This window comes from Zychaea mexicana (assembly GCF_025766255.1).
Source record: "Zychaea mexicana strain RSA 1403 chromosome Unknown BDB00scaffold_91, whole genome shotgun sequence".
NCBI classification, from domain to species: domain Eukaryota; kingdom Fungi; phylum Mucoromycota; class Mucoromycetes; order Mucorales; family Lichtheimiaceae; genus Zychaea; species Zychaea mexicana.
The window spans coordinates 84,308-105,978 of NW_026516754.1; the positions used below are offsets into that span (position 1 = coordinate 84,308).

At 37.7% G+C, this 21,671-nt stretch overlaps 2 protein-coding genes across 2 annotated transcripts; both read right to left on the minus strand.

The window, feature by feature from the left end:
* Positions 1 to 5,090: 5,090 nt before the first annotated feature.
* On the minus strand, positions 5,091 to 5,384 carry BDB00DRAFT_770991 (uncharacterized protein; the record flags this gene model as incomplete). The annotated part of the gene is made up of 1 exon (XM_053119927.1): positions 5,091 to 5,384. A coding segment is annotated over one exon (294 nt), but the record flags the coding sequence as incomplete, so codon positions are not given.
* Positions 5,385 to 5,402: 18 nt separating this feature from the next.
* On the minus strand, positions 5,403 to 6,312 carry BDB00DRAFT_791220 (uncharacterized protein; the record flags this gene model as incomplete). Its single annotated transcript, XM_053121025.1, has 2 exons — positions 5,403 to 5,820; positions 5,936 to 6,312. 2 exons carry the CDS (start codon positions 6,310 to 6,312, stop codon positions 5,403 to 5,405), a joined length of 795 nt encoding a protein of 264 aa, XP_052975536.1.
* Between the last annotated feature and the right edge of the window lie 15,359 nt (positions 6,313 to 21,671).

Consider the following 21,671-nt stretch of genomic DNA (forward strand, 5'->3'; position numbering starts at 1 on the left):
GGCAAAATAATGGCTCGACCGATCTGACGTGGATCTACATCGTCACCGATACCATTGTAAACCTCAGCACGTAAATCATTCTGATTGTTGGTGATATACTGAAGGCGAGAATACTCGATGCGCGCATAATTGTCAACAACCAATTGTTGGAAAAGACGACGGAAATGGTGCTGGTAACTCGCTCGTTCTCCATCACGGATCATGAGCATATACGAACAGAATTCGAGCAACGTAACGGTAGTGGTCTGGCGGTCAGTACTTTCACACTGCATTCTAGCAAACCAACCATCATCACCAAAAGGAAATATAAGCACGTAGTGGAGGGGCATATAGGATGCATGGAGTGAACTGATGGTCTGTAAACCTAACTGACGATCACGGATGACAATGTCGTGAGGTGATGTTGCGCCATCCACTGTATCTTCGACAATCATAGCGGCGACCTCTGGATAACTCTGCTGGTCATAGCGTCTACCCATTTCACGTGCAGAACGGATGACAACCTGTAGTGTTCCAAAAGGTGTGTCACGATATGATTCAGCAGCATTCATGAGTGTTTGCGCATATGGGTTGCATCTCTCCATGACGCGCTGGAGCAAAGCTATCATGCCATTATCGAGTCCAGTAAATAGTGTCTGTCTTCGTGCCAGTTGCTCTTGCGTATCGGCAAAATATATTTGAGCAAAGTTGGCTGATTGCTGCTGCTCTGGTCGTAAAGCACCCATGCAATGGTACATCGTGCCATTTATGCGGAAAGTTGAAACACCTTGCGATCCGTCAGCTAAATTGCGATCATAGTTTGCTCGAATGGACGCAAATGCAAACATGTTGTTATAAGCGCGAATATTGGTGAAGAAATCGTCGCTAGTATCATTTCCATTGGTCAAAAGGTCAATGATTTCTTGTGGCGGATGGCGAGGGATGGGTAACTGTATTTTGCCGTGTGTGCAGCAAATACTGAAACGTGGGTTCGAGACTGAAGAACTTGTGATTCGTTCCTCAATCCACATACGTGCCTGACAAAACGTACAAACAGCATTCATGCGAGCAAGAACGTGTCGATGGAAATTGTCTCCTGGTGTAAAACAAATGTTGGGACCGAACACACTCTCAGCGACGAAAGGAATAGTGCACGCAACTTTATACTGTGCTCCATGCTCAGACTGAACGTTTGCTTCATTGAAAGGACATTCTTCAGAAGTTCGTCGCGAATGGCCAGGTGCCCCGCAGCTTGAGCATGTGCGAACAGGTTCTGCTAATGGCGCATCATCGGACCGAGAATCTAGAATTCATGCATAAGTATATACCTTGCATACACTAAGACACCTTAGTCAAACACAGCGTTCTAACACATACCAGTCGCTTCAGCGCTTTCCAATCTATTGTTCGGATTGGCAGGGCAATCGCGATGCGAAGACCGTTGGTGCGTGGTTGATCCACAGTGGGGGCAGGGTCGACGCTGCTCATCTTGAGTGTCAGGTTGCTCAAACATGAAAGGATCCTACACGTAAAATTGGTCAGAGCAAGGAAATCATAACACACAAAAAATGTAGTAATCTAAACGACTTTGCGGGACGTTCCCCCCAACACCCCCAACCTCTAAACCCTAAACACGTCCTAAAGCGCTTCGCACGTCTAAGCATTTCGCTAATTTCCCAATACGGATGAAAAGAAGCATACATTGTCAAGTCTACGGCGCACATTACGCTCATTCAAAGGACAATCACGATGGCGTCGAGTTGAATGGGTGGTTGCACCGCAAACACAGGTGCGAATTTCGGGTTGGTTTTGCTGTTTAGCCGAGAATACACATATTTAATATTTATTCGCTTTTCTTCAAACAAAGGTTTTTCTTTTGGATATCGTAAGGTACATAAGGTACAACACAATTCCAGCTAATCTAACGACATACTTGTTGCGAATTCATTTTGTAAGAAAAAGACCGAAGTTGAAGTAGGGAATCAGTGTAAAGACAAAAAAGCTTTTAGGGCAGTTGAAAAAAAATGTCGGGGCTTAGCCATCCGAATTACCAAAAAAGGGTAACTTCGTAAGGACCACTTCTCTTTTAATAGTAGATAATGCAGTAATAACAACAAACACGACAGTTGCTTTCTTAATGATCTATAGAACGTATTTATTGTTGAGACACACTCATTTTCAAGGGATTAATTGAAGCAGCATTGTTGGCATTAGTATACAACCCATCCTATTCAACCGATTAGCTTGAATGACTTGCTATAATTTGCAAAAGCCTTCTTCTCCTTGCTTTTATAGAACACGATAAAACAACTACCACACACTTGCTCTTATTTGCATTTCAAAAACCACATTGTGAATGCATTTCTGGCTACAGCATCGTTGCTGGATCATTTGAACTCAATCATTTATAGGAATCAGGACTCATTAGTTAATAGAAAAGGAAGAGGTCAGGGTGAGGGTCTGTTTCGTCCATTTATTCTTTGTAGAGTGCAGCAAGGATATTTGTGCCTGCTCTCAACTCGTCCTTGCCGCACCTACTGTATCAAGTATCCACAAGTACTGCTGACACTTAAGGTTTGTCTCATTGATGGAGAACTGACAAGCTATGAAAGGGAACAAATATGTGGTATATAAAGCTAGCACTTGTATATTTGCTTTTTTATTTCTTTAGGTTCTGCACTGTGTTGATGTTATACCCTACATCACATGTTACAAACACGATCCATACATTGTACAGCACATACATATACACACATATATATATATGATCAGTTGCACTTTGCACTAATACGAAACGATATTGTAGGCAGTGAACCAAAAGGATTGGATGCTATTGTGGGATGCACGTCAATACAGCATTAGATAGAATCAAAATATACTTTTAATTTCTTATACAATGACCTACTGTACCTTGTGGATCGGCCATCACAGCATCCAGCCTTTGTGTCTTCACCTTGCAACAATAATCCATACAGATATGAGATCATTCTAGCAACTATGATCGGATCCATCACAGGTAAGTGTTTTTTTAGGGATTTTTGTAGGGTTTAACAAACTCATATTCCTGAGGAAAAGCAGTCGTTCTTCACTGCAGTAACCTGGATCAAAACCATCATTAAACGACAAAACTTGGAGCCCATTCCTGAAACAACGCTTGCTGCTTTTGACTTACGTAAGACTGAGGGTACTCTCAAGCAATGTGAGTCAACATCGACACACAATTTTTAGAATGGAAATTTGGAAGAAATAAAAAAAAATTGTATCCCACTGTGAAACCATGGCTATTTCCAAATGTGCATGTGTCGACCCATTTGCTTAAGAGATCACAGTTGCTAAAAGGGGTAATGATAGCGGATATCAACGATAAGTGAAAATCGATGCGAGTTTCCCTTAGATATGACCATCTTATACTTCAAAAAGGGTTCTGATTTCTTTGCCGATGTATAACTGACAGTTACGGCTGTATCCAGCAGCATGATACATGTAACTGTGAATATTGATAGAAAACTAAAACACCAGTTGCAAAAAAAGCGGCAGATAGTAGTCTATTATTGCATGATGGAGATAGGTGAAGATTCTATCATGAAGGTGAAGATACTATGATTTGCGTTTGCAATCCTCCTAACAGCTTGTGATAACTGTCTGTAATTCTCCCACAAGCGATTCGGCTATATATAAAAGTAAGGTACGTTCAGCAGGAAGATGAGTAATTAACTTTTTTTTTCTCAAAATGGCATCCCAAGTGAACTCTCAATTGTTAGTGTTAATCCTGGTGGCGCAGGTCGTGGCAGTCGTGGCGGTCGTGGTGGTCATGGTAATAGTAGCGACAATCGAAGTAGCACTCCTGTTGTCACAGCCAATACCTAGTCGAACAGCAGCATGCAAAGCAACGAAAGCAACAACGACACTACCGTAGCTCAATCTTCCGTACCGACACAAAGCTCCCCTGAACACTGGATTGAGGCTGAAGAAAGGGCGTTGCTAACCGCAGTCTCTAAGCATTATGATGAGCTTACGCATCCAAGAGACAACAATCATCGCGGCCGCACATAGGATGCAATCATTGAAGATTTCAAGAAAGAGTGTACACCTCAACCATCAATTGTTACTGATGGCACTCAAGAAAGTGAACAGTCTTTAGACGAGCAGCAGCCAGCACCTTCGTCCCTTGTCGTCGAGCCGAGCAGTATTTCGAGCGACGATCAAGCGACATCATCATCATCAGCAGCAGCAGCAACAGTAATAGATCCATCGGCTTCAGACTTTACAAATGATACAGCGTTTTGCGTTTGAAACTATAAAATTTCTAGGGGGTGTAATATAGAGATGAACACCGGTGCGAAATACTGTATTTGATTGGTTGGAGAATAGAAATGATTCGTGATAAACAGACTCTCCCTGGTGAGAAATTAAGGGCGTCTAATGGCTCACTTCCTTTTTTTCCATGGGCGATGGACGCTGTCTAAGAACGCATCAGGCTTATTTTCATAGTATGAATCAATCTTATATTCATCACAACAAAATTTCATTAAACAGAGGTCTTGCCTCACGGCTAACTTCCTTTTCCCCGTGGGCGACGGAGGGCATTCAACAGTGCACCGCGCTTGCTTCCCCGACACCAATCGAGCTTTTTCATCCATAACAACAAGACATTCAATGAACAGTGTGACATGTTCCACTAGTACGCAGACCAATTTTTAGAGCTTCAAAATCTATTTTGTGACAAGGCTTTCTGAATCTACAGTGGATCAATTCCTTCCTTCATCTCATTCTTTTTTTTTTCATCCAACAGGTAAACTCGCATTGCTGGCCATACCAGCTGTACTGCCATAGTTCAAGCATGAAGACTGAAAATTCTAGCAAGTGCATTTTTGCCACAGGTATCTAGACTCTTCAAAGGGCATCTTTTTACTTAAATATAATATTTATAGCACAGGGAAAAAAAAGTTTGGCATAAGTATAACTAGTGTAGAAGGACAGGTGCATAGTGAAAGAGTGGAATGGAAAAAAATAAGTTGACATAGGTACAACTAGCGTGCATGAAGAAAGAAGTGGAAAAGGAGGGCATAAAAAAGGAGTGTAATGGGTACAGAAAAAACATAATAGCATTCCTACTGGATTTGCTCTTTTGCTAAGCAGCAATCGATATACGACTTGGCTTCGCTCACCCAACGAATACATTCTGCAGCTGTGATCGTCTCTGCGGCTTCCTTAATATGGCTTGCCAAGCTATCTTCATCCGTCAAAGGCGTTCGTCGTATGCGCGATTGGATGGCCTCCCAACATGGACGGCACGGGTCAAGGAACATAGAATTGTTGGGCATGTAAAGTGGGAAATGGCCTGCATTCCGCACCGCGTTCACAAACGGCCTTTCCCGGAACAAGTGTCTGTTTGCCATGACAACACTGCATCGAAACTCGCCTTAACTGATGGTTTTGAAAACCTCACTGGTAAACTGGATTAAGTGGTCCGGAGCAGTGCCTTTTGCCTTGCCGACCTTCTCCATCTGTCGCTGCTTCCTTTGAGCTTCAGCCACCATTGCCTCTTGGGAAACGGCCAGAACACCCCCTGCAGTGAGGCACAAGAAGATGTTCAAATCGTAGGATTTGGCATCAGACCTTGTTGTGCATGCTTCAACGACCAAGGTCTCCGACATGACAACCGCTCCTTTGCTGATGAACATGCAGCCTTCGATGTAGTCTAGACTACAGGACATCAGCTCACCGGCAAACTTGCTACGACTTTCCAGAATATCGCCGGTGGCGGTGTAGGGAGGGACTGGTGGTAGTACAAGCGTGAATGCAACTGTTTGCTGGATTCGCTCCTTGACAGTTTTTTGACTAATTTTTAAACCTTTTAAATTTGTAGTATTAGTATGATAAAACGAGTATTCAAGTCATGTTGCATGTTGTAATAAATAGCTCACCTTCTAGTTGCTGGCACAGATCATCCTACGCATCCTTGACTTTTACGACGTTTGCATTTTGGTCAGCTACGCTTTTGACGTAGAAATCCACGATTTGCCTTTGTTCGTCGGTGAGGTCGATCTTGTGCAGTCTCTTTATCTGGTTCTTGGCCTTATAACCTGGAGTCACACTGCTGTCTTCTTTGTGTTGCTTATACAACTGATGGGCGCGCGAATTACTGATGTTGGTTAATTCGGCTGCTTTTCGCACGGACAGCTTCTTATACTCCACCAAACCGATCATCTTTGCCACCTGATGAGGAGTATACTTGATCAACGGCCACACGTGGTCAGCTGGTACAATAGGTTCGAACGTTAAATCGTAGTCGTCGCTATTATCGCTGCGTGAGATGTCGTCAACAGCCATGGTGTTTTGGCCATTGCCATTGGTGCGGTCAATATCAATAGCAATATTTTGTGCATCGTCACCAGAGGTCGAGGTGGTAGCACTGGTTTCGCACAGATAGGTGTTTTTGCTGACTTCGTAGTATTAGTAGAAAGTGGTAGAGATCATGTTTAATGGAATGGGATGCTGTTGATAGATTGTCTTAGTATATCAATAAAATCTACTGCGTTTATATATGTTCTAGAAACGTGTTTGCATATACATCATGAATATTGTGCTCATATAGCGCATCTATCATTGAGATTTACATATTGATAGAGTGTCCGTGCTCTACTGTACAGCTTGATACCACGGTTTTACGTCACAAAGTCTACGATTATAGTAAGCACATTATTCCATGCAAAAAAAGAATTAAACAAGTTTTGGCATCACAGATATTAAGTACAGATTTATTAAAAGCTAAAATTACGCGGATTGGATAAATGTAAATTTTGAAATCGAACAGAAATAGCTGCATCGCTGTCATGCTCTGGGAGATTTTGTTGTTGTTGGTGCCGGTATTGCTGCTCAAGGTCCAAAAGGAACCTGTGCCGTCTGTGCCATGTCCAATGCACCGTGGCTGTGGACACTTTAATGTATTCGGCTATGCTTTTCATTGTGTGCCCAGCCTGATACAAATGTATCATCATTCCCCTTTCTTCTAAAGAGATTACCCTGCAACGGCGGTGTGGAGTACCTAGGGGCGCTCGTTGCCTTTCTGGTAGGCGGCCTGTGTAGTCGAACCTTCGGCGGGCATCCCAATCATCGAGAACACCTGGGTTGTCCCACATATACTCCTCACGGAGCTCTAGGTATCCTTATTAATAAATGCAGTTAATATCACCGGGTTAATTAGAGTAATAACAGAAGTATATGTAGCGCTACAATCATACTCTGCATAGTTGGGTCGTTCAATATGCGTTCCATGATACGTTTACTGGTTACTTGACGGTAGGTAATGACGAAGATTATGTTGATGATATATAGCGACAAAGAAATAAGCGTATGGATAATGTAAAACATTTAACGGGCTTGAATGATCAAATTTGCCGGATTTTTATATCGAAATTGCATAAAACACAGCAAGATTCCTTAATGCGAGGTTCCTTAATATATTGCGAGCTGACGATGCGACATCAGAAACAGCGCTAACGGACACTCTGTACTACTAATGAGAAGCTTACAAGGGCATTGTCTGTACGACGATACGTGTGGTTGCGCCTCATACTGTGCATAGGAGAGATCGATGATTTCGTCAAAAGGAAATTGGATAGCAGATAGTATAACAAAAAAAATATAATAGGTATGTAGTTATGTAAAAATGTTATCTGAAATCATATTAAACTGTATGCAGTAAATACTCGTCGCATGGTCGATCCATCTGTTATGATCGATAAAGAAGTTTTCTGGTTATGTACGTTCTCCTTGAATGGTGGCTACTGCATTAGCATCAGTCGAATATGAAGTTGGTTTTGTTATCCATGATACAGCAGCGAATGTATTGGAGCACTATCTAATTTAATATTATTGAGCTTAAAATAGCTATTAGGTCGGAAAGATACATGCAACCATGGTCTTCTGTTATTATAACATGCTGTCAAAACGAATTACAGCAGCAAAGCTCCATGTGGTACTCTGTTGTGTGCTACGAAACAAATCAGGGAACTAGATCGTATAGAAAACTCCATGCAGCCCAAAAAACATGGAGCTAATCTAAAAGGGGCTAAATGGAGTAAGAATAGCTATAGAATGAGCGAGCATAACGTTGAATGAATGCAAAAAACACGACGAATGAATAGATATAACGAATAACCATAATAATAGAAGCATACATGATCGATGGAACAAGCATCATAATAGTAGTAAAGCGAACGTAGTAAGCAAATCAAACAAATAAAACGAACGTGGCAAGTAAATCTAACAAATGAAACGAACGTGGCAAGCAAATCTAACAAATGAAACGAATATGGTAAGCAAATCTAACGAATGAAACGAACGTGGAGAGCAAATCTAACAAATGAAACGAACGTGGCAAGCAAATCTAACAAATGAAACGAACGTGGCGAGCAAATCTAACAAATGAAACGAATATGGCAAGCAAATCTAACGAATGATATGAATGTGGCGAGCGAATCTAACGAATTTAATGATCATGCAAGCAAGCATTACAAAATGTAACATATACAGGGGGCAAACATAGCTAATGAAACGCAATAGTAAAAGGAGAGAATGAAGCTAGCAAATGTAATAAAGTGTTTAGCAAATAATTAAAAAGCGAAATGAACAGAGCGAATGCGTGATCCAACATATTAAACGAGTGAGCACATATATCAAAACGAATGCAACAGATAGTCTGTACAGATAGTCTTTTTTAGGAAAAGAATGAACTTAACTAACAGATGTATAACCATTCGTACAGAGCGAATAAATTAATAAAACGAAATCATTGATCCGACAAACATAATGCATAAATGGTGCGCCATGCAAAGATTATAACACGCATTATATGTATACTAGCAGAAAATCTATTATGCAAACGATTCAAATCTCCTTTACAGGAGCAGGACTATCGTTTTGCACAGGAGAAATTAACCTAAAAGGGAAACAAAAAAAATGAACAGAACAGAGAGAGAAGAATAATCTTTTTAAATAGATATATATATCGAAATAAATCGCCATATTGGACGTACTGGCATATAAAATTATAGTTCAAATGCATTCTAAGCAAACTACATAGTACCCTATAGTTGCACAGAGCGAACTGGCATAGAAAGAACACATACAAAAAAGGAGAAGTGAACAGTCCACTAGTGACTGACATTTGCCAAAAGAAAGGTATACTGATGACAAGAGGGTAATAAATAGAATCTGCTCAACGAGCATATGATCGTACGTAAATGGTTTTCGAGATGCAATAGCACGTGTGTATCAAATCGTGAAAATCTTAAGGTAACAAAAACAGTATGGCATAGACAGTGTATGTAGCAAATCTATCACCCCCTTTTTCATACCATCTGAGCACCCCCTTTGATTGATGATCTGTTTATATTTTATGGCTTCTATCTTAATCTTATTTATTATGATGTACATATCTCTATTATCCATAGTTGTAAAAGTCTTCCAGAAATTTTTAGACTCATATTTAACGACCATGTCTGTGCGCATGTAGCACTTCCAGCACATCGCTGCTTGTGCCACCCATGTATATAATTGTGATCAATACCTATATACTATTTATGATTTTCCCTCTATCAAATACGCTGTTGTATTTTTAGATTGAGTGTGTATGTGCTCTAATAGCACTGTAACAAAATATATTCATCCAATTATTCTCATTGTTACTAGTGGCAACAAATTAAGATAGTGATCATGAAATGATACGAACGTGATTCTATTACTGCAGATGAACTACTACATAGAAGTTCAATTTTGCTGCAAGTGACTGGTAGGTGCATACCATATACACATTACTGGCTTATTTACATGGCCAATGCTATGTTCTTGGCCAAAGTGCCTTGCACTTTTATAGTTGATATATATAGTCTCTCTTTTTCTCATTTGAACATACACAACTCTTCACTTCTATCTATTTTTCTAAACAACTCGTTATCGTTAGTATTAAGGATCACAACATGCAACAAGAACAACCTGCTACCGTCGCTACTGATTCACAGTCTACTATCACTATGTATCACTATCAACCAGATGGTGATTACTACGTGCGCGACGGCCTAGAAACTGAGGCAGATTCATGTGTTCGTACCGTGTACAGGATGACTGTTGTCCCTGAGGATGGTGACGCAGGCGAAGCTGGTAACATGGACATCGATGAAGCACCAACACTCGACGACGATATCATCATGACTTCAGAGCCAGTCAACTATACATGGACGCGTTATAAATATTCTGCACGCCAAGTCGGTCAACTCGTCAATCTCTATATCGACCGAGGTGATCCGGTTCGTACAGCTGCTGCAAAGGCTGGTATTGTACAAGCGTCGGCATACAACATCATAAAGGAAGCAGCAAATGACAGAAAGGTGCTCCCTGGATATCTACCAGCAACCGATGTTGAACGAGGAAACAACAAAAAGCTGAACGGCCTACATTCCGCTTTTATCAAAGCCAAGATTGACCAGTGTCCCACTATAGCTGTGAAGGACGTGCATGAAAAACTATATAGTACTTTTAAAGGTTTGTTAGCAAAATATCAACAGAATGTATAAGTAAACGTGTTGCATAGTCTACATCGCTAAAATTATATTGAAGATCTTACTATTAGTGAAAGTGCTGTATATCGGCATATTACAGAAAAACTCAAATACCCCTTGAAGCGCACTAAAAGAATACCTGCCGACCGTAATTCCACCAGGGGCCTTGACGAGCGAGCTGCCTTTGTTGCTGACCTAAAAACCTAGGGAATCGTTTATAGTACAAATTGTGTCTTCATTGACGAGTGTGGGTTCTCGAAGGCATACGCACGTCCTTCAGCTTGGTCAAAGATAGGCACTCCAGCAGCTGTTACTGTCCCAGCACTGCGATCCATCAACGTCAGTATTATTGGCGCTATGTTGAGCAAAGGCGTTATATTGCTTTCAAGGCATGCACTACCAGAAGAATACAAGCAAACGACACCAGAGTCATCTCGTAAATGGAAAAGAACGGCCCACGGTACAACACGCGATCATTTTTTTAATTTCATTAACGATTTGGTGGACATTCTGGAGGAGTTGGGCTTTCGAAACATGTGCCTAGTTATGGACAATGCAAGGATCCACAAGTGGAACAAGATCGAAGAAGCAATCAAAAGAGGCGGCCATCGCATAATTTTTGTCCCTACATATTCACCATTTTTAAATCCCATCGAAGAATGCTGGTCGAAGATCAAGGGCCATGTTACAAAAAAACCACTGACAACTGAAGATGACCTTATTGGACGAATCGAAAAAGCAGCATTTACAGTGACCGAAACCGATTACCAACACTGGGTCGATCACTCGCAATCCTACTTTCCTGCATGCCTAGCAAAGCAGCCTATTATATAGGTATAGCCCTGATTTTAGTTCTCTTCCTTTTACTACTTTTACTGTAATACCAATACATTTCACCCTCTAGATTATATAAAACACGTTTTGGAACAGTATAATTATGTCATTAGAAACGATAGTATAGCTGGACGTGGATGTTGGTTACAGTAAATCACGTTCGTATTATCACTCTTCTGCTGTAGCAAAGTTGATTCTACATATAAATCAGAGATCCTGACTCTCAGACTTCCTATCTTCCTTCCACATAATAAATTCACCACTCAAAGGTGCTACATACAGCACGCCTGCTTCGGGAAGCTTCATACTAAAAGTGATTTTAGCTTGCTACAATGTTCGAGTAGGCCATACCAGGGAAAAATGATCTGTCCACCTATTAGAGCATTTTGTACAGTGTGCAGTTGTTACAGAGCAATCACTCTCACCAGCTAATGAATAAATTCTATGATGAAATGCATCAGGTCATATACATCGCTTGTGCACTTGCTAAAATTTTCAGTCTTCATGCTTGAACTATAGTAGTACAGCTGGTATGGCCAGCAATGCGAGTTTACCTGTTGGACGAAAAAAAAAAGAATGAGATGAAGGAAGGAATTGATCCACTGTAGATTCAGAAAGCCTTGTCACAAAATAGATTTTGAAGCTCTAAAAATTGGTCTGCGTACTAGTGGAACATGTCACACTGTTTATTGAATGTCTTGTTGTTATGGATGAAAAAGCTCGATTGGTGTCGGGGAAGCAAGCGCGGTGTGCTGTTGAATGCCCTCCGTCGCCCACGGGGAAAAGGAAGTTAGCCGTGAGGCAAGACCTCTGTTTAATGAAATTTTGTTGTGATGAATATAAGATTGATTCATACTATGAAAATAAGCCTGATGCGTTCTTAGACAGCGTCCATCGCCCATGGAAAAAAAGGAAGTGAGCCATTAGACGCCCTTAATTTCTCACCAGGGAGAGTCTGTTTATCACGAATCATTTCTATTCTCCAACCAATCAAATACGGTATTTCGCACCAGTGTTCATCTCTATATTACACCCCCTAGAAATTTTATAGTTTCAAACGCAAAGCGCTGTAACAGTACTGTCGAAACTTTCGGTAATGTACGAACCAAGCGCGCCATTAAAACCAAGTGGGGAAGAATGTGTAGTCGTTACCATTCGTGCTTTACCGAACGCCATTGGCAGACTGAAGGGTCCAGTGACATAGACAACTGGTATTTATACGATGATATGCATGCATTACTGAAGGATGACCTGAGGTTCAATCCTGAACTCCAGTTCGATTCTTTCCGAGGCATTCGTCGTCGCGCCGATACACAAATAGCAACCAACAGCATGCTGCAGCCATCCACAAGACGTCGATGATTGACTCCTGCAAAATTGCGGCATGAAGATGTGCTTGAGTGGATTGATGCCGCCAACCAGCAGAGCGAGGAAGCAAGATCACAGCTGATCGAGCTACTCGATCAGTAAGATAAGGAAATCCTTGAAGCTCAAGAAAGGCGCCACCAGCAACAGCAACACATACAACAGAGCTTCTTAGATTTAATGAAGCAACTTATTGACAAGATGTGGAATCTTTTTTGTTTAATTTTTTATTTTTAATTCTATAAAGTTTTTTTTCCTTTGGGTTTTTTATATAATCAAGTGCCTCAAAAGATAACTAGTTATGAAGAAATATTTATTTTCTATCTGCATCTATAATGGCAATTATATTGACGGAAGCTCTCACGATCGCTACGCCGATTCTCGTGCAAGTACTGTACTAGTTCATTACATTTCCGCACACCTTCATTTCGCAGTTGCGTAGCGATACGGCGCGCACCACGACCACTGTCATTGATAGAGTCAGAAACTTCGAGTGGCTCTAGAAGCAAATCATCGGCTATCGGATTAGGTACAAATGTGCTTTCGGCATGAAGATCGTCGTGATCAATGCATAAATTATGCAGAATACAGCAAGCAACAATCGTCATCGTCATTGATTCTACATCCAGCAAATACAGCTCGTTACGTAGAAAACGCCATCTGCACACCAATTGACCAAATGCCCGCTCAATAACGTTACGCATTCTTGAATGAATATAATTGAAATGCGCGTTGTCACTGTGGCGGGGTGCTTGAGCATCAGGAAATGGTGTTATCAACCACGGGAGCAAAGGGTATGCCGAATCTACGAACAAAAAATGGAATGTCAGAAATATGTACCGTGATTTCAACGATGGTCTATGCTAAACAATTTGTTCTTTACCTCCAAGTATAAATGTTCCATTTGGGCACACGGATTCTGGGTTAGAAAGAAGTTCGTCATAAAAAGCAGTAGCTTGAAAGGCTCTTGAATCGTGATTTCGGCCTATAGTATTAAAGTCGTATATATTAGCCAAGAAAGCAACTAAAATAATTACATTAACATGTCATGCCTTACCACTCTGCCCTGCATGGATGTAGGTGAATCGCTTTTCTGAATCACAAATGGCAACCATGTTCAACGAGTAGTTGTTTTTTCTGTCGACAAAGCGATCACCACTGTCACCTGGTTTGAAGATTCAAACGAGCTTCCCATCCAAAGCACCGAGTACATTTGGGAGGTGAGTAGGTCCAACTTCAAATGTTGGTCCAAGCTCTCCATATTGAAACCCTTCAACGGTTGCCTTGATATCTTCATTTCCGGTCGGCCATCGGATTATACCACCTTGACAGTCGGCCATTGCCTCCAAAAATCGCTTGGTAAAATTCCTGTAGGATCCATGCGATGTACCAAGCAAAGTTTCGGCCATACAGTAACTGACATGAGCATTGGCAAATCTCTAGATTATCAGGCCGACTTGGATGAACACAGGTGTGGCGTTTTGTGCTGTAAATTGATACGATCGATGTTGAGACAACATATTTACGAGGGCATTGAAAATGGCTGGCTTCATATGGTAATGCGATTTGAAACCACCTGGTCCATCTGTGTCCGGAAGAGCTGGATGCGTAACTTCCCAGTATGTCGTATTTTTAACTCGATTGACGCGTTGCATAACACGGAAATGTAGTGGCGATGATACAGCTGAAAGGATATGATCAAGAGAAAAAATGGTTCAGTACATTGGCAAAACAGTGTTGATCATGGAGAGTTGATTGATATCGTCGTCGTCATTATTCGCAAGAAAAAAAAAGACGTAGCCTTCAATCAAAAGAACTAGGATGCTGATGATCGTTCTTCTATGGACAATTTCATACTGGGAATCCATATAATAAACAGAAGGTGGAATGAAGGATATAAAAAGTGCGAGTAAAAGTTGAGTGTAACAAAACAAGAAGTATTACTCAAAGTCGCTGCATATATAGAAGATATTTTCTTATCGGTAATGTTCTTATCATTTCATGATATGTAGAACTATAGAATCGGTTCCGTCTAAACAACAAGTTGGTATATCTAATGTTATGTAAAATGGTATACTTGACCCTCGCGGGTATTGCTTAATAGATAATTAAATATCAAAGTGATATTTTCTCAATCGCATGAACGTGTAACAAAAGATCCAAGACGATATCCTTTTTGGGAGTGCCGTGTCAGCCAAGGGGTCAACACAGCAGTTTTGCTCTTCATTTCCTTATCAAGAATATGATATAAGCTACACAAAAAAACCCTGTGTTCATTATATCACTTTTATTTGACTCCCGAACAACACGCTATTACTATTTCTAGGGTGTATCGACGTTGACTCACGTTGCTTGAGAGTACCCTAATATCCATGGCATATATAATCTAGTGGGAGATGGATACTATAGTTGGTAGGCGACTTCTGTTCATATGTATGGTTACAAGAAGGATTGGGTGATCATGAAGTGCTATATAGATGCCACATTAAAGAAGCTTGAAGAGTACTTCAGATCACTTTTAAAAGGAGACTTTGAGCGCTTGCTGGAAATGCTCAGTCACCAAGCACCAGATGTGGGTGCCCAAGCTGAAAACTATTTCGAAGTGCTTGATTGCCACACATCTTAGCAGAGACATACAATCGTCCTATCTTCATATATAGTAGAGATCAATCCTTAGCTTTATTACCCCAACTACAAGAACCACCAGCTGCATTTGAACTACCTATCGTACTGCAATTATACGTGCTTCATTTCCATGCATTTATCATCAACAATGAAACAACAATCCAGTAGCCACTACTTTTATGGTATTACAGCAATGTGAATGCGAAGTACAGTCTTAGACAAGGATGACTGCTGAAGTACACACAACTATGCAAGAGAATTTAGAAAGTAATTTTAATAGTATATAAAAGTTGGGGTAACTAACACAGTCCTCTAGTTTTACACAGAAAAAAATCAAGAAAACACACAAGTACACACACACATACATTATATATATATACATAGAGAATTAGAATATGAGTAGCTAATATAGTGCTCAAAAAAGCTTCAATTCATAAGATACAGAGTAAGTTTACAGTCTTTAATGCTATACTGTCTTGTAAGTGTTTTAAAGTACATTTTTCTTTTGCTGTCGAATGGGATAGATAGTAGAACAATAAGAGTGAATAATATGATGGTAGCAATGACTATACAAAAATTGTTAGAAATAGTACTTCAATAAAATCCCACAAAAGACGATATACAATAAAAAATATCCTACAAAAAATGTTTGACTTTAAAAATCCTATAAGAAATATCTCATAAAAAATGTTCGACTTCAAAAATCCCACAAAAAATATCCTACAAAAAAAACTATCTTATTATTTTATAATACAAAATATACTATGTAGACTAGTTGCTATATTAAAAACTGTGAAAATTTTAGTAACTAAAAATTTTAATTTTCATTATAAATTAAAAAAAAATTATTTTTATTTTAAAGAAAATATAAATCTTAATATAGATTAATAGTATTTTAATTATGGTTCTATCAAATAGAAAATTATTGATATGTACAGAATCTATGCAATTTCCTATTAAAAACATTATGATGTAAATGATGAAAAAGCAGCTGAAGAGTCTTCTTGAAGATATGGCTGTTATGTTTTATGAGGATAAGGACCTTAAGGTGCCGTCTGTTCATTGAATGATGGATCCATCATATGCTAAGCAAAGCAAAGTACCAAAAGTAATAACAATAACAGTTAAAGCAGAGATCAGTAAGCCCAATACTGACGAAACCATCGAAATTGTGGTATATATGCATAAGCCTCCAAATTACTTGAAGCTCCTCAACACTGATCCAACTGTCTCTTCGAGTTTTAGTGCTCTACCTGACAAAACGCCTGACCAGCAAATCGAATTGACGTAAGGCAGTAAATGGAACACCTGCAATCTATTCCAGCATTTATGTGTTACCAATTCTGTAGGAGCAATGCTTTAGGTTGGTGATTATGCCAAAATAATTGGCATTAGGCAGCAAACAATGAGAATTAATCCTTATGCTTATGTTTAATAACAAAATTATGAAACCTACTACATTTAATAATTTAAATATAATTATTAGAAACATTATAATAATAATCTATATACAAAAATGATTAATTTGATACTTAATGTTTTTGGTTGTAAAATAATCTTTTAATATTTGTTTTTCATTGAAATCTTTCTCATTTACCTAGGAATTATCTGTTTTATCATAATCTTTCCACTTAATAAGAAATTCATATTCATTATTTTAACTTAATTTATGTTCTATAACTGTTTCAATTTTATAAACATCATTATTTTTATTAATTTCTCTAATTAAATTTAAATTAATTTTTCTCTCACTTTTATTTTTCTTTCTTTTTCTTCTATTAATATTTTTATATTCATTATTATCAATTATATTATTATGAGATTCTTCATTATTATTACTATCATCAATAATCATATTATCACTTTCTAATGATAAATCTGATAAATCTTTTTGTAATTCACTCATTATTTTAATTTTTTCTATTTGCTTTACCTCATTATTTAAAACTATATCTATTAGTTTTCCATCAGTAGGAAACTCAAAGTTTTCTTTAGCCCATAGTTTATAGTGTTCTTGTGTAATTATATTAAATGTATCTATAAATAATTGTATATTTTTAAGCAAAAATGCTACTTTTATTTGTAAGTTAATATATTTATAATCATCTGTTTTTAATATAGAGTTATTATTAGAAAATCGTTTAAATTTATTTCCTAATTCACAAAATTGGTTTTCTATAGCTGACCAAGAACTTCCAAATACAACATTAGAATGTTTTTCTTGTATATTCAATTCTTCATTAGGATCTTTTCTAATAGGATAAAAAAAATTATCACTTAATGATATATGTTTCTTTTTACATACAGGATTTTTCATCTCCTAGTAGACGTTTGAACTTTTATTTAGGCAGAAGGGGTTTAATTTTAGGCAGAGTGGACATGAATAAAAGTTAATCTAGACATGAATAATAATTGATTTAGACATGAATGAAAATCGAGCTAGACATGAATGAAAATCGAGCTGGACATGAATGAAAATCAATCTAGACATAAATGAAAATCGAGCTGGACATGAATATAAATTGACCTAGACATGAATGAAAATCAATCTAGACATAGATGAAAATCGAGCTGGACATGAATATAAATTGACCTAGACATGAATGAAAAACGTTCTGGACAAGAATAATAATCAATCTAAACATGAGTAATAGACAACCTGAATATAATAATAGTCAACCTAGACATTGTTTTAGTCAACTAAGACATAATAAAAGTTGAAGTAGATAATATATTAAGTGTAGCAGAGCAGAATATTTGAGTACTTAAGATTTTCAATTCAAGTAAAGATATAATAGAAGTTAAGCAGTACAAAGCCAATGTCAAGATATAGTAGTATAGCTGGTTCACTCGTGACAAAAAGCTTGTAGGCTAATATATAGGAAATGGCAAGGGTACATCAGAGACTCACTACTGTGTGCATAAGCCTATTTTGCTGCTGTGGGAACAGGGCGTGAGCGTTTCCCCTCATTTCATTTTACCCGGGTTGAGATTGAAATAGACTGGAGGCTGGTGGCTGAGGTAGGTGGAAAGTGTGGGGTTTGTTAGCAGCAGCAGGGATCTTTTTTTTTCTCATTACCATTCGCCATGGCAAATCAACAGCTGCGACGCATACTTGTAAATGGCTCCTACTCTCTTCACGATGAATAAAAAACAAAGAAAACAAACGGCACAATCCACGGATTTATTGAAAAACGAAATGAAGGTAACTGTTTTCTTAAAAAAAGCATGTGCTCAAGATTTATAAAGGAGTAGACCGCCGTTACTGCTGCTTAAAAAAACGCTGGGTAAGTAAACAAGGGAAGGGAAAGGTTACTGGTTGTGCTTGGGGTATAGCTTTAGTAGACATAAGCTCATTCAGAATTACTGTTTTTTTTCTTCTCTGTATATACTTGATGCACCATCTTGCACCATTCCAACGTCAGACTTATGTGCGTAATACAACATCGTCCTCTACCTGCACAAACCATTAGTACTCACAACAAGAACGATGCAACAATCTTCTTCTCCATTACTCATACACAATCATATACAACATGGCACTGATCCGCCATTGACTTGCAAAATATACAGCCTGACGTATTCACCTTTCACTATCATGTACGCCCATATTACACGATGACGACTATAACGCCGGTCTTTTGTTTTAATACTTGTACGGTCAAGCATATCATCATCGTAATGACGGCCATCTCTTTCTTTGCTGTTTGTATACACATCAATGTGATAATAATTATATTCCTATGATGCATACACACTACCACAGCTATAATCCTCCTCTGCAATTCGCTGTACTCGCACACACATGATGGCAATGATGATTATCTTTTTCTTTTTGCATATGCCAACACGAAAATTGCCGGTCTTGATGGATAAGGTAGTTATATATGCTGATGGGTGGAATGTAGGGTTTTATTAATGTTACTATAGATGTTATGGTTGGGATAAAAAAATAAAAGTAAAAGATCATACATTATGTAGTCATTATGTTTCACTTGTCTGCATAAACAGGTGTGAGATAGTATTGCATGTTATTACAAGTGCTTCTATAAAAACTATAAATATAGCTCTGAGCGGTGATGATAATATAGCAGGGACAAAGAAGAAGGGGGATATCCAACTCCAATTAGATATTAGATAATACTATTGGCTGTAAGAAATCTATTGGCTGTAAAAATCCAAATTGTACAAAAAATTGAATTTTGTGTATATATAAAAATAATTGGTAAGAAAGGAATGCCAGGTATGAGTTCACATTATATTATATACTAGTTGAAGAAAATATTGTAAATAGTAGAGTATGTAATTTTATAATATACCAAGATTATGCTTATTGATATATTCCTTCAATAAATCCTTTTGATTAAATTTATCAATTGATAACCAACTGTTATCATCAGCACTATATCCAGCCCATTTTACCTCAAATAAATATGTACCATTTTCAGTTTTATGCCTAATAATCTCTTCTATTTCATATGATGCCATTGCTTGTTGTTTCCCTTTATTTCCCTTTCTTTTTTTACTACGCTTATTAAATCTTGGAACATCATCATTATCACTATTACTCTGATTTGAATTATTATCAGATTCATTATCACAATCATTTCTTCCTTTGATATAGCCATATTAAGCAGGTCATTTTGCAATCTGATCATTTTATCCAGTTTATCTTTATTTTGTTTATCATTGCTGACCACTATATCAATTAGTTTATGCTCTACTGGAAAATCATTACTATGCTATAGTTTATGGTATAGTAAAATAGGAATATTGAACATTTCTACAAATTCTGTAGTATTTTTTAATAAACAAGCTACACGAAATTGCAGATTATAGTATTTTATGTTATCCATTTTAACAACTGATTTGTTATTATTGAATCGGCAGAATTTATTCCCAATTTCTGAAAATTGATTCTCAACTTTTGTCCTAAAACTTCCAAATGTCTTATTAAAATGATCCTCAGTAATCATTAAGGGCTCATTTACATTTTTACGTATAGGGTATACAAAATTATCATGGCTAAAGTTATATCCTTTTTCATTAGCAAGCTCTGTAAATTGTATGATAAACTAAGTATATCTACCATCAACTGCCATTATGTCATTCTCATGCATATATTTAAATAATTTCATGTTTAAAAATATGCTACCATCTGAGCTATCAGAACAAAAGTCACTTTTAGAAGTATAAATAATCATATCATTCATATCACTAACAAATTGGGTACGTATTCCATTCTTCTTAAATTTATAAGAATACATTCTTTGAAAGTGGTCAATTTCAGTATCTACATAGTTAATTCTTAGATCATGACTATCCAATACAAGTGTTACATATTTAAATAAGTCGGGATTATGCTTTCTGGTAGATAGAATATGTAATAAGATAGATGAAAATATGTTATTCATTGAATCATTTACTATTTTGTTGATTCGTTTGTAGTTGTCCTCATCTATCCAAAACTTTTTATAAAATGTATGAAATGTGCTATATGGTAAGTATTTTTCAAATTTTTCACTACATACTCCAGAGACTAAATGATATAATAAAAACAATCCTTTTTCAATTTCAAAGTAAGGTCCGGGATATTCCTTGTTTGTATATAAAACTACTAGAAAATAAAATACAGCAACATAACCTAATTTACGTAACAATTCATCCTTAATTTTTTCTATGAATTTAATATGTTTCAAATCAGTTCTATGTCTATATTTATTATGTACAGTAGGCCAATTCCATTCTAGGTATTGCCAATAATTTGCAATAATTGAGTTTACTTCATTTGTAATCAGTGGTGTATAGTTTGTTGTATCCATTGGGTCGTTCTTTGTTTATATTATGGATTTTCAATTTTTATAATCATTGAATACATGATTTTGGTCATATGATGTCATAAAATTGATAAAATATCAAAATGGATGATATAATTTAATATAGCAGCAAGCAGTTTATTAGATTTATCAAAAACTATTGTAAGTTTATAGCCAATTTGGTACTGTACATCCCACGAAAACGCATTTGTTGTTATGAAGGAGGAAGTTTCTTTGCTATTACAACAGCAACTTTATTTGTTGTTAATAACAACAACTATGAACAACCAACAAGCTAGTACCCTTGACGTCATTTGCTACGCTCTCTCTCACTCGACTGTACGTGGAGTTCTTGCACTCATTCCTAATGAAATCGTGTACGTTCCTACTGCTCGATGGCAGATTTTGAAGGATCGCGTCTCAGAATTGTGTGGCTACAAATACGTTCACAAAGCAGGCTATTCAATACTTTATTAATTTTTTTATTTTT